The sequence below is a fragment of the Paroedura picta genome, chromosome 2 (genome assembly GCF_049243985.1).
Source record: "Paroedura picta isolate Pp20150507F chromosome 2, Ppicta_v3.0, whole genome shotgun sequence".
NCBI lineage: Eukaryota > Metazoa > Chordata > Lepidosauria > Squamata > Gekkonidae > Paroedura > Paroedura picta.
Window position 1 is genome coordinate 3,189,217 of NC_135370.1, and position 18,426 is coordinate 3,207,642.

Genomic DNA, 18,426 nt, shown 5'->3' on the forward strand with positions numbered 1-18,426 from the left:
CAGATTTCCCCCAAAATAAAAACAAATACTTATGAAATGTTTAAGAATGTACACAATTAATATAAACAACTAATTGCCTTGAGTTACAGTTACATAAGTATACTAAAATAGAACTGCAATGTTTCCCTCTTTACTTAAAGGTGATAATTTGTTTTGTTCTAGTTGCTGAAGTGATGAAATTTCAGTGTTTGACTTATATTCACTCATTTTGTGAAGCTTTGTTAAATCTTCCCAGTTATATTCACTTTGGGTTTAGGGACGCTGTTGGTAATGTTGGCATACCTCACAGCTCTGACTACTTTTTGGTGTTGAATGTTTGGAGAATCGATTAAAATGTCTTTTCTTACTTCTCTGCCCTGCAATTGCCAGATTAATTTGTTCTATAGTGTATCCTATGCTGAACCCTTTGTGTATGAAACCATACATTAATTACAAACACCCAGTTAGTTTAATTATACCCCATCTTACTGTGTTCCTGGCCATCAAAAGCCAATTTTTATAAAGAGGTCTTCTCCTGGGTTATGGTGAGCATCTGGGGAAAAGTAATTCCAGGCAGCAAGTCCATGTTTGCAGCCCAGTATTGTGTGTCTAGGTTTTAGCCTTGTTCTCACAGATTTCCAAAAATGAAAATAATTTTGTTTTTTGTGTTCTGTCAGCAGCATTGCTTCTCTGAGTACAGACTCCATTTTCTACAGATCCCCAAAGTGTTGCCTGTTTGGATTTCTAAAAGAATCATTATAGAGTGGTGTCGCATTGGCTTAATCTGAGTAAACGCTGCACAGCCCATTTAACCAATCAAGATGCTTTGGGGACAGCCAAAATGCGTAAATTAGTTCTCCATAAACATGATTATATTACTATACGGAAAGTATTTCAATAAATACAGAAAAGGAGGAGATATTTGCTAATTGAAGCTGAACTAATAGACTTCATGATGCCAGATTCTGATACAGTATGGGTTTATTCAGGTTTTTCCTTTGAGAAGGGCTTTGAGTACAAGAAAGCTCTGAAGGCCTGGGCCTTAGCAATATTAGCAAAGTCTATTTAGTATTATGGAATTTTCTGTACAACAGTCAAAATAACTCTAGGCTTGCTGGAATCTTTTAGTTATTTTACAAACCGTATATTTCATGTATAAAAAGTATAAATATTGCGGGTTTTTGCAAAAGTCTAACACTGGGGGGCTTTACGCACCGGGATCTTTGTTGCAAATTGGTCACTGAACGAAAAATCGCCATTTAAAATAGTGGAATTCGTCGTTATGCATACCTGCCTTTGTGGTGGAATCCAGTTGCGTTTTGTAGCGTTTCCCACAGCTTCCGGTCTCAGCAGAAAAGGAAGCGCTATTTCCAAGCTCGTCCCGCCCCTGGCCGTCAAGCAGCCAATGGGCAGCCGTTAGCATGCTCCCAAACAGCCCCTTTCCCTTTAAGAAAGGTTTTTTTTAAAAAAAAAACAGACCCATTGTAACGAATCTGTGTAGATTCGTTGCAACGGAGAGACCCATCCAGCTGCCTAATGTGAGCTGTCGTTTGATCGTATGATCGTTGCCACGCTGCCTCGAGTGATAAAACCCCCCCCCCCCTCTCACGGGCCCGATTTTCGGCTGAATTAATGTGTAAAAAATAAAGGGACTTTATTTCAGCAAACGGGCTTTTATGTGGTTTGTGCTTAGTGACTAAAGGTGAAGGACTGAAGCCAGGGAAGCCTCTAAACAGAAAGAGGCTCGCTGGTGCGTTTATCCCCGCTCGCTCGGAGAGAAAAAAATGGCGATCGCTTCGCCGGAAGTTTGGAGGACAGGCTCAGGAGGAGGGACTTTGAAGAAACCGCAACAATGTTAACGCACAGGTCTTTATCGCTAGTGTTGCAGATTGTTTGCAAGAGTGTAGCGCTTTCCGGAGGGTGAATCCACTTTTTGGGATTCCCCTGAAAGCGCTACAACAAAGCGCTTTTTGCTGATCGGTTTCAGGAGTGTTGCAGATTGTCTACGACGTCGTGCGTTATGGCAAATCAATAGCGTTTCCAATTGGCAACCATTGTGTGATTTTGAAGCCGTGCAAAAAGCCCCTGGCTTAATATTGGTTCATCAAACCACATCAAAACTTCATGGTCCTCCCAATGATGTGCCGCTCTGATTGGTCTTCATTGGGGGATGTGTCCCCAATCGGGTGACTGCAGTCCCTGACTGAGGGGTAATCAGAGACTCGGCCCTGCCCCCTGCCCCTCTTCCTCTTACTCCGCCATGCTGCTTCCTGGCACTTGGCCTGAGGAGGAAGAGCAGCCATAAGAAGCCTCCTGGGTACCGGGGGAGGATGGGGAAGGATGGCTGGGTGTGCTGGGTGCTGGTCACGCTCCTTTTGCCAGCTTCCTGGGTGCTGGAGGATGAAAGGAAATGCCAGCTGGGTGCACTGCACACATGCCATGCCACTCTCACTGGCCTCCTGGATGCCAGGAGTTCGGGGGGGGGCTTAGATGTTAGACTTCATAGACCCATGGAAATTTTTATGTGGGAGCCAGTTACCAGTGTCAAATCCTCATGTTTATATCCCATGGTATCCTTACTGGCTTCTACTAATCATCAAGGATGGAAATTGATAATTCTGAAGACCTAAAAAGCTGCAATGGTAATGCTATTCTGGTAAGTGGTATTTGGCATGCCTTCAACTAGAGGTATTAGGCAGCCAGAGAATGCAGTAAGCTGTCTTTGCTGTACTTATGCCCTTTGCTTTAAACAGTTGCCATGCATAATGGTAGTAAGTAGAATTTGAATTGCATGGTGAAGGAACATGGATACTGGAAGAATATAGGCTTTACTAACTATTCATCGTTTTTGTGTACATGACCTGACATCCTTCTTGCAATCAAATTATAAATGAGAAGACCTAAAAATGTCACATTCTAGGAAGAATATTTTCCCTTCCCTTCCCTGTTTTGCACTGAATTCTTCTTTCATATTGTTTTCTTGCCTGAGGCAAGTGGATTTCCTTAAATACTTGTGTCTTTGTTGTATTTTATTCACTTTAGTGTATCATTTTGACATGGATCTTCAAAGTGGCACAGAAGATCAGATGCTACAGTAGTATTTTAATGTAATGCAGGAGCATTAGCCTTTTGTTGCTGTGTGATGCAATTACCTAAAGAAAGATAAGCATACATTTAAGTTAGCTGTATTTTCCTTTAAGTATTTGTGTTGGCAAAATAATTTTAAGTCTTGTTCGTTTTAAAATAGGGAGCTGCGTTTTAGGAGGTGGCGTAGATGTAACATTTCTTAACCTATTGTTAATCTTAAGGATTCCCCAGTGGACTCATGTGTTCCCTCCCCTATCCAACTATCTGAGCACTCCCCTTGGGATGTTTCATCATTAGCCATGTTAGCAATGCTTTCATTATTGTTAATAATGCTAAGGGCTGATCCTGCGTTGAGCAGGGGGTTGGACTAGATGGCCTGTATGGCCCCATCCAACTCTATGATTCTAATATGGATATAATGAAGATTCAGGCAGGGAAGACAAAGAAGAGTGGAATTTACAGTACATGGTTGAGAATTTAGAAGTCATACAACTGCATCAGAAACAATCAAAATATATGGAAATTTAATAACATATATCGTCAAATCATTATAATGGAAGCCTGAAATGCAGGATTAAAAGGGTCAAGTCGGTGGCTAGTTCAACCGTGAATATAAGGACGAAGAACCATATACATGACAATTATCATCACTATGGTAACTCTAAAACTGTAGCTTTACCAAATGAATATTTTTAACTTAGAAAACTATAACACATAAGAATGAAAAGAGATAACATTCATTGATAATCATGAATAAACAGTTGGGAGCAACTTTTCCATGCCGCATCTTCAAAATAACACAAGACCATTCTGGACTACAGTCTCAGGAGCTTTTTTATCGAAGCTTCTATGACCGTTTATGCACTGGGAACTTCACTGCCCCAGCTCCCATGCAGGAGCACAGATTGGGGGCGGATGAGGTGCACCAGACCAAATGCTCCCGTGTGTGGGTGCAGGAAGAGGTGGGACAACTTGCCCCAACTAAAACTCCAGCCTGCAATCTGGCATGAAACCTCTAGTGCGTAAACGGTCCCAGTCTGCTATTTCAACTAATATGTGGCTTCATGTCAAGTCTTTTTTATGAGGAGCTTACCGGTTACTAACAAAGCATCTGGCCCTCCTCCGGAAGGCTTACCGGATTGGCTACTTGTGGCACCTGACAAAATAATAGACCTAATTGGCCAATTAGAAAGTGAAAAAATGGACCCAGATTGGTGGGCACCCTTGATTGTCACTCATTTCACGACGGTGAACGAAACTGGTTTAATACCGGCAGAATAGACGAACGCAATAGTAGTTCCCATACGTAAAAAAGGAATGTCACATTCAAATTTTAGACTGTTAAGCCTTCTCCCTATAATAGGGAAACTAGATGCGAGACATCTATTATCCAAGCTTAGTGTCACAGAAGACACTGGGACCACTGAGGTGGGCTTTTGCTGGGGAAAAACTATTGTGGACCTTTGTGTCATCTTATTCCACCTGGTTAATAAATGCGCCAAGAAAACAAGAACCAAGCTTTTCACTGATCACTGCCTTCCTAGAACTTAAAGGAGGCGTTGACTCCAAACCGAGGGAACTACTTTGGGATAAATTATCTAAAATGAAAATAGATAAGAGGCTATTGTACCTTGTAAAGAAGCTTATTCCTCTAGGAGTTGTCAAATTAAATGCTCTGTGGCAGGAAAGCGAACTCTAAAATTTCCAACTAATAAATGAGTTTAACAGAGCTATATTTTAGCCCCTCTCTTATTCAACCTATTCCTAAATGGTCTTGCTCCAACCTTGTTAGAGTAGATGACCGTAGCCCAAGACTTGGCTCTGTCCTTGTTGCTTTATGCCAATGATGTTGTTTTATTGTGCTGTTCCTGGTGGGTCTGAATGACCTACTGAAACATTTTTCAGAGTTTTGTGCGGATAATGTGTTGGAACTGAACTGTGAGAAATTGAAATCTGACATCTGGGATACACCTAGGTATATATTTCCAACATAATGGATCCTGGACCATTCACTGCATAACACATAAGGCCAAAACCACTGCCCTGGCTGTCCTCCGTTTCAAATTTAAGAGAGGAAACCAATATGTGCCCATTGTTCTAGAAGTATTTAATGCCAAAATAAGCACACAGCCATTGTACAGAATTCGCCATTGTACAGAATTCTGCTATGGAATGGCACAAGTGATCAATCTATAGAACGTACTCAATCTAAATACTTGCAAAAACATTTTAGGACTCCCAAACTACAAAACATATTCATTTATTCATAATTTAATTTCTAGACTGCCCCTCTTCATGAGTGAGCTCAGGGTGGTTTACAATAGTAAATTGAACATTCAAAACCATAGCACAATAAAAGCATAATAAAACACAGTAAAAATGATGTAAGTGCTCCACCATTCTCTCCCCCACCACAGTCTAGCTGGCAATTGTGCACTGTTACAGTGGTGGACTATCCCTAGAGTTGGGGGAACATGGAGAGGAGAGGATACTTGGAATCTGGCCAGGGTCTACATAAGACAAAGGCATGGCTAATAGCTATGAAATGTCGGCTAATAGCTATTAAATATTGGCTGCAACTTCACTACAGTTTGGATCCAGATAGTCTCACTTATTAAATGCTTGTGGAATCTAACTTTTGCAATTAGTTAGCTCACATCGAAACAAAAATTAGATCCTTAGGCATATCCATGGACTCATTATCTCTTCTCTCAGCATCTGAGGCCTTTCAAATGATAAAATGCATTCTTCTAGGCATTGAAGCTCAAAACCTTAACAGTGCAACTAATAAAACTTGCTCCCCCTTGAACTTGGGGATTTCGTTGGAAATAAGCCAGATCACTCTATATTCATATCATCGAATACCAAATCAACACAAAACCTTTTCTTTGGCCAGATGTGGTACTTTACCTTCAAAAATCCTTTTACAAGGATTACAAAGAGTATCATATTCAGACAGATACTGTCCATGTAAAATAAGCAATATTGAAACTGCCTTGCAAGTGCTTTTTTATTGCCCCTTCTACAAAGATATCCATACAAAATACTTGCCCCATTTTATTAAATAAGATGGGACTTCCTGATCTTTTAGAGATTTCCTTCCCTTTGGATAATAACAATCCAGAAATCATAGAAAACATGGCTAAAGTTTTGCAAAGTGTCACAAAGTTTCACCCTGGTAAATGTTAAGGACAACTGATTCTGTGAAGGCTCAAGGGGGTGGCAGGTGACAGTAGATGAGCGAGAAGGTTGTGAGTGTCCTGCATAGTGCAGGGGGTTGGACTAGATGACCCAGAAGGTACCTTCCAATTCTATGGTTCTATGATTCTATGAACGTATAGCATGTTTATGATTTTCCTTTGGGTTCTTTATAATTGTTCTGCCATTTTATTCCAATTTGACCTTGACATTTATTTATCCTAATTTTATTGTGAAAATTGTATATGCCAATAAAGGATTTCTGATTCTGAGTGCCTCCATGTCATGACCCTGGTATTCCTTGGGGGTCTCCCTTCTAAACACCGACCAGTTCTGCACTGCTTAGTTTCCAAGATCGGATGAGGTTGGGTTAGCCAAGCCTAACCGTGTCTGGAATAATTCTCTATTGCAAACTGTTGGATTAGATTACTTAAATCTTCTGTTTTGGTGAAACTTTCCTTAGCTGACCAACTGTGAGCCACATGCTGCAATTGTACAAACCCATTTTTTTTATCATTGTGTTACCTTCCTGAGTCACCGCATGCATGGAAGACCAATAAAGGGTCAGGATGTTGGATTCCTGTGCCCACCATTTGCAACAATGCCTCTATACACTTGTGGAGTGTTTTAAAAGCTTCCTGACTTCATTAGGTTCATAATAAAACATTCCGGAATATACTGTTGGTTAGTTTCCCTCTTCTGCTGCCTTGCTTTTCTTCTATATGCAGAATTTCCTTCATGTAACAATATATTTTTATGTTAGGATGGGATTAAAATTGGTAAATAAAATAACAATTCTTGACTTAGATTTGAATTTTTGTTACTTCTTGTTGCATGTGGAGTTCATGTGCTTCTGTGGTATCTGATATTGCCTGTAGGCTGATAGACTGTGCCATACATTTGAAAGCAATGCGTTCCACATCCAGGTGAATTTTCAAATTGCTCACTGTAGGTAACAAAAGAATATGTGCTGTTATACTGGCTCATAGTATCTGGGAATTTGTGTGGAAGATGTTCTCTAGTTACTAGTGGTGTGAAGACTTGAAGACGTGATTCAAACAGTGAGCCATTGTGATTGTATGTTAAGGCTCATTGCTTTTGGCTCCTCCAAAACGTTTTCCTGAGCAATATTGATGTACATACATCAGATTGTATGTATCAAAATTGAGAATGTTCTTGGCAAACCGAAAGACTTGCAGTTTTAACTCATAAAGACACATATTGTGTGATCTTAGCTACATCCTTAGTGTTCTCTGTTGTAATGTTGTCTGTACATTTTACTATTTCTGCTTGTTAAGTACACATCTGTTATTTTATTCTTAAAGCTACTTTCCCATAATAAACTGGATTTACCAGTACTGTCTGTTCCTTCCTATTGGGATTCAGCTTCCCACCGTTTGCACTTCTGTGCAGTGTAAGATCCTTAGGCTTGCTACATGACATACTTTCCTCATACTAAATGGCAGAACAGTCCATGGGATTCCTGGCCCCAGGGGACAGAAGGTTGGAGGCTGTCGTTGGAAAGAACCCAGACATGAATCATTGCGCACACAACGCTGTGGAGTTCTTCAGATAAAAGCCATTGTTCTGTGTTGTTTAATGCTGCCATGTGGAAATCCCAGTCTTACTATGAAAATTTAATGAAGCGATCTTTCATTTTCATAGCTGATTGCTGTGTATGACGAACAAGATCCGTACCCAAAGCCTGATGACGTAACTGGTAGCCCAACAGACAGCAATAGTCCAGATGCTTTTGAGACTGAAGTTGCTACCCAGCTGGCTGCCTTTCAGCCCATCAGAGGAGAGATCGAAGTGACACCCTCTGCTTTGAAATTAGGTATGTGCATGCGAGCTTTCACTTTTTTCAATGGATAATCCTTACCTTAAAGAAGTAGTAGATGTTGTTGCTGAAACCCTTCTCTCACTAGTATTTATTGTCTACAAGGATGTAGATGATCTGTGCTAAAATACTCACACTTTGTTTCCTGTCCATATTATTACAGTTAAGCACATTTTGTACAATTTGCTCTGTTGTTCTTACTCTTTCTTGCTACTTCTTACCCTGTGAGTTAGGTGGGGCTGAGGGAGTTCTGATAGAACTGCTCTGTGAGAACAGTTCTTTCAGGACTGTAACAAGCCCAAGTTCATGCAATTGGCTGCATGTGGAGGAGCAGGGAATCAAACCTGGCTCTCCAGATTAGAGGCTGCCGCTCTACTCCAAGCAGGGAGAGGAATCCCGTGTACTTTGCAATACGAATGAGAGGGAAGTCTATCATTTAGGGTTAGATTCGTGTGGGGAGTCATGCTGGTCTGAAGCGGCAGGACAAAGTTTAAGGCCAATAGGACCTGAAGACCAACAAAGATTTGTGTTTGTCCCTTGATTAGCATTTAGGGCTGCTTAGTACACATAGTTTAGCCTTCTTCAGAAGTTCTCATGCTTTGTTGAGGAGGGATTCAAATTAGTAGCTGTATTGGTCTAAAGCAGCACAATAAAATCAGAGTCCAGGAGCACCTTTAAGACCAACAAAGATTTATTCAAGGTGCGAGTTTTCGAGTGCATGCACAGAGTAAATAAATCTTTGTTGCTCTTAAGGGTGCTATTGGTCTCTGATTTTATTTTGTTGACGAGGGTGAGACTTTCTTTTTGCCATTTATCACTGCCTAATAATCCTAAATCTATTTCCTTTGTCTTCGGTTTACTCTGTTGTACTTTCTGTATGTCAGTATAAATATGTAATCCAGGGATAAAGTTCCTGTCTATAAAGTGTTTGCATTGTTGGTGGTTTAAAGGTGTAATGTAGCTGCCATGGCATAAGCCGCTTCAATCAACTGCCAAATAATTCTCCCCCCCCCCCTTAGGTGTTAAGTGGCAGGAAAGCTTAATAGGAAAATCACCTCTGCATTTCTGCTGTACTGTTTTAGCTGCTTATTAGCATAGTTACCCTTAAGGTTATTTTTTTAAATGAATCTTAAATTGCTTAGTAGGTTGAGAATGGTAGAGCATGGGATCTCAAAATGGCACTGAAGACCTTTTAGCCTGAATTTGCAATCAATAGAGGATTGTAGCCCTTGTAAGTAAATCAGATTTATGAAGTGGCACTTGAACACGGGTGCCCTTTCTGTGCTTCCTATTCTGTTGAATTCTAAGTTATTTCCTTCCAGTGTAGTGGATCTGTGCATTCTCTAACGCCATCTCAATGAACTTTATTCTGTTTTTGTTGCTTTCATGATATTTCAAAGACTTGTTTGGGCTTCCCCCCCCCCCTCCAAAAGCACGTTCTGACCATAAATGTTATGTTGGAAGGAGGTCGGGTCAGCACTGTGTTTCAGTGGTGGTGAATATGAACACTTGGAGCTGTCCAATATGGGTCCGTCAAAGCCTGTGTGGGCAATCAGCAGCTCTCCAGGGTCTCAGGTGGAGGTCTTCCACACCATCTTGTTTTAACTGGAGATGCCAGAGACTGAACCTGAGACTTTCTGCATGCCAAGTAGGTGCTGATTTGTATGAAGTGTGAAGGTTGTGGTTTTGTTACTGCAGTGTGCATTCTGGATCCAAGCCTGATCAAAGAAGGTAGCATACTCTCTCCCCCGCCCCCCCAATCTGTCTGTCTGTCTGGCTAAACTTGTCACATTTTTAGGCCACCACTCTCAGCCAGCCAGCTCACAGTGACTAACAACATATTTGTTGTTGTTGTTATGTGCGAAGTCGTGTCCGACCCATCGCGACCCCATGGACAATGATCCTCCAGGCCTTCCTGTCCTCTACCATTCCCCGGAGTCCATTTAAGTTTGCACCTACTGCTTCAGTGACTCCATCCATCCACCTCATTCTCTGTCGTCCCCTTCTTCTTTTGCCCTCGATCTCTCCCAGCATTAGGCTCTTCTCCAGGGAGTCCTTCCTTCTCATGAGGTGGCCAAAATATTTGAGTTTCATCTTCAGGATCTGGCCTTCTAAAGAGCAGTCAGGGCTGATCTCCTCTAGGACTGACCGGTTTGTTCGCCTTGCAGTCCAAGGGACTCGCCAGAGTCTTCTCCAGCACCAGAGTTCAAAAGCCTCAATTCTTTGACGCTCGGCCTTCCTTATGGTCCAACTTTCGCAGCCATACATTGCAACTGGGAAGACCATAGCCTTGACTAAACGCACTTTTGTTGGCAGGGTGATGTCTCTGCTTTTTAGGATGCTGTCTAGATTTGCCATAGCTTTCCTCCCCAGGAGCAAGCGTCTTTTAATTTCTTTGCTGCAGTCCCCATCTGCAGTGATCTTGGAGCCCAGGAAAATAAAATCTGTCACTATCTCCATTTCTTCCCCTTCTATTTGCCAGGAATTGAGAGGGCCGGATGCCATGATCTTTGTTTTCTTGATGTTGAGTTTCAAGCCAACTTTGGCACTCTCCTCCTTCACCCGCATCAACAGGCTCTTTAGTTCCTCTTCACTTTCTGCCATTAGAGTGGTATCATCTGCATATCTGAGGTTGTTGATATTTCTCCCTGCAATCTTGATCCCAATTTGTGACTCCTCTAATCCCGCATTTCTCATGATGTGCTCTGCATACAAGTTAAATAGGCAAGGCGACAGTATACAGCCTTGCCGAACTCCTTTCTCAATTTTGAACCAGTCAGTGATTCCATGTTCAGTTCTCACTGTTGCTTCTTGACCTGCATATAAATTTCTCAGGAGACAAATAAGATGCTCTGGTATTCCCATCTCTTTAAGAACTTGCCACAATTTGTTGTGCTCCACACAATCAAAGGCTTTAGCATAGTCAATGAAGCAGAAGTAGACGTTCTTCTGGTACTCCCTAGCTTTCTCCATGATCCAGCGTATGTTGGCAATTTGATCTCTAGTTCCTCTGCCTCTTCGAAATCCTGCCTGTACTTCTGGAAGTTCTCGGTCCACATATTGCTGGAGCCTAGCTTGTAGGATTTTGAGCATAACTTTGCTAGCATGAGAAATTAGTGCAATGGTGCGGTAGTTTGAACATTCTTTGGCATTGCCCTTCTTTGGGATTGGAATGTAAACTGACCTTTTCCAATCCTGTGGCCATTGTTGAGTTTTCCAAATTTGCTGGCATATTGAGTGTAGCACTTTTACTGCATCGTCCTTTAAGATTTTGAATAGTTCAACTGGAATGCTGTCACTACCACTAGCTTTATTGTTGCTCAGACTTCCTAAGGCCCATTTGACTTCACATTCCAGGATGTCTGGCTCCAGGTCAGTAACTACCCCATTGTGGTCATCAGGGATGTTAAGCTCGCTCTTGTATAGTTCTTCTGTATAATTTTGCCACCTTTGTTTGATCTCTTCTGCTTCTGTGAGGTCCCTACCATTTTGGTCCCTTATCATACCCATCTTTGCATGAAACGTTCTCTTCATATCTCCAATTTTCTTGAAAAGATCTCTGGTCCTCCCCATTCTATTGTTTTCTTCTATTTGTTTGCACTGTTCATTTAAGAAGGCATTCTTATCTCTTCTAGCTTTTCTCTGGAATTCTGCATTCAATTGGGTGTATCTTTCTCTTTCTCCCTTGCCTTTCACTTCCCTTCTCTCCTTAGCTATTTGTAAAGCTTCCTCAGACAGCCATTTTGATTTCTTGCATTTCTTTTTCTTTGGGATGGTTTTAGTTGCTACCTCTTGTACAATGTTGCGAACCTCCGTCCATAGTTCTTCAGGCACTCTGTCTATCAGATCTAATTCCTTAAATCTATTTGTCACCTCCACTGTGTATTCGTCAGGGATATGATTTAGTTCATACCTGAGTGGCCTAGTGCTTTTCCCTACTTTCTTCAATTTAAGCCTAAATTTTGCAACAAGAAGCTCATGATCTGAACCACAATCAGCTCCTGGTCTTGTTTTTATTGACTGGATAGAACTTTTCCATCTTTGGCTGCAGAGCACATAGTCAATCTGATTTCTGTGTTGACCGTCTGGTGATGTCCATGTGTAGAGTCGTCTCTTGGGTTGCTGGAAAAGAGTGTTTGCTATGACCATTGTATTCTCTTGACAAAATTCTACCAGCCTGTGCCCTGCTTCATTTTGTACTCCAAGGCCAAACTTGCCTGTTATCCCGGTTATCTTTTGGCTTCCTACTTTAGCATTCCAATCCCCCATGATGATAAGCACATCATTTTTGGGCGTTGCTTCTAGAAGGTGATGTAGGGCTTCATAGAACTGATCAACTTCATCCTCTTCAGCAGCAGTGGTTGGGGCGTAGACCTGGATCACTGTGATGTTGAATGGTTTGCCTTGGATTCGAACTGAGATCATTCTGTCATTTTGGGGATTGTATCCCAAGACTGCTTTTCCTACTCTTTTATTGATTATGAAGGCTACTCCATTTCTTCTGCGAGATTCTTGTCCACAGTAGTATACCTGATGGTCATCTGAATTAAATTCACCCATTCCTGTCCATTTTAGTTCACTGATTCCTAAAATGTCGATGTTCAGTCTTCTCATTTCTTGTTTAACCACGTCCAGCTTGCCTTGATTCATGGATCTGACGTTCCAGGTTCCTATGGAATAAAAATCTTTACAGCATCGGACTGTCTTTTCGCCACCAGTTACTTCCACAACTGAGCGTCCTTTCGGCTTTGGCCCAGCCGCTTCATTCATTCTGGCGCTACTCGTACTAGCCGTCTGCTCATCCCCAGTAGCATATTGGACACCTTCCGACCTGAGGGGCTCATCTTCCAGCGTCATATCGTTATGCCTATTGGAACTGTCCATAGAGTTTTCATGGCAAAGATACTGGAGTGGTTTGCCATTGCCTTCTCCAGTGGATCACCTTTTGTCAGAGCTCTCAGCTATGACCTGTCCGTCTTGGGTGGCCCTGCACGGCATAGCTCATAGCTTCACTGAACTACGCAAGCCCCCTTGCCACAACAAGGCAGCGATCCTTGAAGGGGGTAACAACATATAAAATAGGAATAAAAACAGGTAACCTAAAAACCTCCCACCCTTTCCACTCCAGTCCCAGATTGCGATATGGCTCCAGATGCACCCCTCCCCCCATGCGGGGTGCTGGGAGTGCTGGAGGAGGGACAGATCTTTCTCCTCTATCCTCCCAGCCTCAACTAGATGCCTGGTGGAAGAGCTGTCCGGCTTTTCAATGTTGGTTGGTGGCTCCCAAAATGGGTTATATCCATCACAAAATGTTTGGCAGTTTTACAAAGTGTTGAGTAGTGTCAAACCAGTTCTCATCTGGCAACAAAGGCAACTGGTTACTGCTGAGCAAGTGCTCCCTGCAAATGCTCAGGCGATGTCTCATGGGCTCTTCTGCCATAATGCGTTCGTAACATGGGAAGGAATGAACTCTCCACTGGACAAACTCTAGTTGCTTCTGTTACTCAAATAATAGAATTCTAAAAAGAGCAAAACATACATACCGTATTTGCCGGCATATAAGACGACTGGGCGTATAAGACGACCCCCCAATATTTCCACTCAAAATATAGAGTTTGTTACATTACATTACAGTACTATGGGCCACTATGGGCAGCTATGTCTATCCCAATTGAAGTGCACCCGACGTATAGGACGACCCCCCCACTTGGAGGCATGTTTTTCAAGGGGGAAAAGTAGTCTTATACACCAGCAAATACTGTCGTTTAGCTCAGCCTTTCTCAACTTTTTTACTGTTGAGAAACCCCTGAAACATTCTTCAGGCTTCAAGAAACCCCAGAAGTGGCATGAGCATGAAGAATACGGCTGGGAAGCAGAGCTATGTACATGCCCACATAGGGCCCGTCCCCTTCCCACCCCCTCCAAGCCCATCACTGGCCATTTTCTTTTTTTTTGGGGGGGGGGGTAATCAACATGACCATATATGGTCATGCCACCTAACAAATGTTTAACACATAAAAAAAAATATTAAAAATTACTTAACTTCCATGGCTGTCAAGAAACCCCAGGGTTTCATGAAACCCTGCTTGATAATGGCTGGTCTAGCTATTCGTTAATGTGCATGCAACTGGCCTTATGATCTCTAGCTTAAGGTCCCCCCCCCCCCCCATTCTTTGTATTTTGGTATTGTAGGCAATATGAAGCCCATCTTGGTTCTGAAAGTTAGTTTGATTTATTTCTAGTGTTTTGTGTCCCAGTGTTAATAAAATTCGGCTATTGTTTATATCCATTCTGCCCTCCGCTGCAATGGTTTAAATCCATAATGCAAATGAAAGCATCTTATTCTGTTTCTGCATGACTAGAATACATTCTGACATGTTCAATTATGGGTGAGCTGACCCTGCTTTGGAAATTAAAAAAAAATTGTTGGAAGGTATTTTTAATTAGAAAATATATGAGACTGCTGCACAATTATATGACAAGTATGAAGGAAAGCAAAATGTGATTAGAATAGAAAATCTACAAGCTGATAATTTTTTGCATCTTCTTTGGTCAGTGTTGAACTGCTATGGTAGAGAACTGGAGATGCACTTCTGTGCCTTTAATGCTACCTTTTGTTGCCTCCCATTCCCCTGCTCCTGCCTGCTCCTGCCTTTTTCTTCCCCACTGTCCTGCTTCCACCCTCTCTCTTCTCCTTTCCCATCATCATGTCCTTTTCTTCTCTGCTTGCCATCTTGCCACCATTGCTCCCTTCCTTTCCCTTCTTGTAGCCTTTTCCCACATCCCTACCTGCCTCTACTTCCTGCTAATGCATTTTTCTCTCAGATTGCTTTAGCTACGTCCTTCTTTCCTGGCCAGTCTTATACCGCAGAATTTTTATAGGGGTTGGTAGGCATCCCCACACACAGAGGCTTTTGGAAGTGGAAAATAAAATGAGGGAGGGAAAAGCTGTCTGCTTGCTCTGACCTCAGGCTAGCCCTAGTTGTGCTCACCTGGTGGAGGGAGGGAGAGCTAGCATGCCTTCCCAGGGAACTGCATACAGCTCTTCTGGCACTGGGCTGCCCCTGGCCCAGATGTACGAGAGAAGCCACCGAGCAGGTTGATCCCACTTATAAATGGCGGCTGAAATGTTGAGATATAATGTCATAAAATTTCATATTTCAATAGGTTTTGGGGGAGGAGCTTCAACTCCAGTTTGTTTGTTTGTTTGTTTTTTAAATTTAGATTGTCCTGCAAAGTTAGGGGGAAATCCTCCCTATCTGCAGGTGGCCCCATTGTCCTGCCTCTTTGTTCTGCTTTCTCGGATCATATTCAGAATTTAGGTATGATATACTTTGTACAGGTCAAATCTACATCAAGAGAAATAATGGGTTTCGTAAAACCCTAGGATTAGGTAGGGAATAAATTTGTTTTTTTGGGGGGGAGGGGGGACAATGGATCTCCAGTGGTTTATTACTTAGCTAATTGCACCAGGGGATGACTTTAAACCATTTGATGTTTTGTCTATGGAACTGGTAATCTATGCAACTAAAACATTGTCTTATGTTCTGGGAGCAGAAGCTTTTGCAGCCTTGGAGCATCTCCCCTCCACACACACATGGAATCTGTTCCGCCTACTTCCATTCATAGAAACCGTTTCTAGGCAACCCATCCTTATATATAACATTCTAGGACACCTAACCAAATTTTATTTGGTTTATATCCACTTTCAGTGGAACCTAGAACTGAGTACTCCGATTCAATCGACTCAGTAGCAAACTTCACTAAGTTGCCATTCAATCCTCCTCTGTGGACTGACAACTAAGGTTTATGTATCCAAAACCTCTCTTGCAAGTGTACTGTTACCCTATTAAATTAAATCACATGGGTCTCATTGAGTGATTCCTTCTGGCATGAGCCAACCTCATTCACTTGTTTTGGAGTGGCTCTAACATCACATGTTTCTGGCAGGAGATTATAGATCAATCTCACGTTACCTGGTGACTTAAACTTCATAATCAATAATTTAATCCTAGGATATAAATAAGATCTATTGAGATACTACATATTTTGGATCCAAGAGGCAGCTTTAGTTGCTAAACTAATAATTTAATAATACTGGAAATCTCAGGTATCTCCCTCTGTAGATCTCTGGGTCAATAATATGCTAGACCTTTTTTCAAGGGAGAGAAGATCCTTGGACCTTCATCTCCATTTGGCATGAGTTCTTGAATCTATTCGAGCAATGATATCTCCTCACCTATTGTTTCATTGAATCCATCATGTTGCATCTTACTTCCTTAAGATATTCTTCTGTCCTACCTTTCTTCCCATCCTTTCCTCTCTCTCTGTTTCTCAAATAATGGGACACATCAGGAAACAGGAAGGGTGTGGTTTATATGGGGCTTGTTTGCTGCGTTAAATTCTTTGTGTAAAATCTATAAAAATCTTAATTAAAAAAGGGAGATGTAGTGAGACTGATGCTGAAAAGTACAAAGCAAAACAAAGGTACAAAGCAATGAGATTCAGTAGTTCTTCAGCAGTTAGGAGTGCGGACTTCTAATCTGGCAAGCCGGGTTTGATTCCCAGCTCCTCCCCCACATGCAGCCAGTTGGGTAACCTTCGGCTCACCATGGCGTTGATAAAGCTGTTCCGACCGAGCAGGAATATCAGGGCTCTCTCAGCCTCCCCTACTTCACAGGGTGTCTGTAGTGGGGAGAGGAAAGGGAAGGCGAATTGAAGCCGCTTTGAGACTCCTTCGGGTAGAGAAAAGTGGCATATAAGAATCAACTCCTCCTCCTCCTCCTCCTTTTTTGATAGAATTTTGTTCAGACAAATTCGGAGAATTTTCTTGTAAAAACATATTTGAAACATTTAAAATTATTTAAAAAGTTTGCTTTGCCATATTGTTTATTGAATTAGGCACCGACAGCCTCCGTAGTCAGTGATGGGTTTAACATATTCTTGTATTGCTTGCTTAGCAGCTGTATATTCAGTATGAAATAAAGGTTGTCATGTGTTGTTTTGGGCCACTGCCTCTTCAATATCTGTTGTGCTTGTCTTATGAGGTTAAGTATTGTCTTATGCTCTTGAAAAAGAAGTTCTCTCACACACATTTTTCATACAGAGCACAACAGATTTATTGAAGAGGATCAGGTGGTAATCTTGAGACTGATTGAAATCTGTCTACAAAACAAATACATATGCGATAATGTCTTGATTTTTAATGGGGACAGTTCTGGAAAACTTCTGTTAGATAACATTAGAACAAAGACCCTAGCTCTTGAATCATTCTGACAAATTGAGAAAAAACATCACAAGAAATTTAACACCCAGGAGCTGACATATTGCAGGAGCTGACATATGTTAGTCCCAAAGATGCAAAATTCTGACCTTAGAATTTAAAAACAAACTTTTGGGAAGAACAACAATAATCTTTATATGTTAGCTGAGAAGCTGTAGATTTATTTCAGTGCGTTTGTATATCATCTCCCCCCCCTCCCCCATGTATCTGTTCCAGTTAAGTAATCCTTATCCATTGTTCCTCTTAATATTTGTGAAACAGCCTGGGGGATGGAACGTGTCCGGGGTGTCAGTGTTGGAATAGGGCCAATCAGGGTGCGGCCAGCTTGCCCCTACAGCTCCTGCCCTCCGTTCCTGAAAGGTAGCCACTTTGCTCTCAGACACCCCTTGCTACTGGAGCCAGCAGCAGGTCAGGGGAGAGGGCCCTGGGCGAAGGGTGGTGGTGGAGGGGGCGACCCCTACAGGCTGCTAACGAGTTGGCCATCCTCCGCCTGCGCTACTTGATCTGGCTGCCTTAAGCGGCAATGGGGGGGGGGGCTGGGGGGGCCCTTTCAAAGCCCGTTCTTAGGAACGGGTTTTGCAGCTAGTTTTAAAATAAAAGATGATAGGATTTAAAATAAAACTGAAAACAGTCAGACAATAGGGAAGATGAATACTCAGAGCAGGAAATAGGCCTGGGATAGGCCTGCAAGGTCTGTGGTTGAGGCATGGTCAGTAAGAGTGCACCTCTAGTGCACCCCTTGTTAATGACTACGGGAGGTAGGAGGGACCTCGCCATCTTGGGAGCTAATGCGGTTTAGGGGGTTTTATGGGGTTTTATGGAGTTATATATTTTTATGTAACCCGCCTTGAATGTTAGGAGGAAGGTGGGTTACAAATGTAATTTATTAAATAATAACAAAATGCAGGCCTCATGTTTCAGTTTATAAATAATATATGCTGGATTTAATCAAGAAAATTCATTTTGTGCAAGGTCATTGTTGCCATACAAGGCAGAAGGGTTGGAGGGGTCAAAGACTGATCCCCCAAATCTAGTCCCA

General features: G+C 42.1%; 1 protein-coding gene across 3 annotated transcripts in view; it reads left to right on the forward strand.

The window, feature by feature from the left end:
* The window catches only part of PARD3B (par-3 family cell polarity regulator beta), a 719,005-nt gene that overhangs the window by 176,506 nt on the left and 524,073 nt on the right, over positions 1-18,426 (forward strand). For all 3 annotated transcript variants that reach the window (XM_077319232.1, XM_077319230.1, XM_077319231.1), the window contains exon 3: positions 7,930-8,101. In XM_077319232.1, coding sequence (XP_077175347.1) covers positions 7,930-8,101 — 172 coding nt within the window. The remainder of the gene's footprint in view (positions 1-7,929; positions 8,102-18,426) is intronic.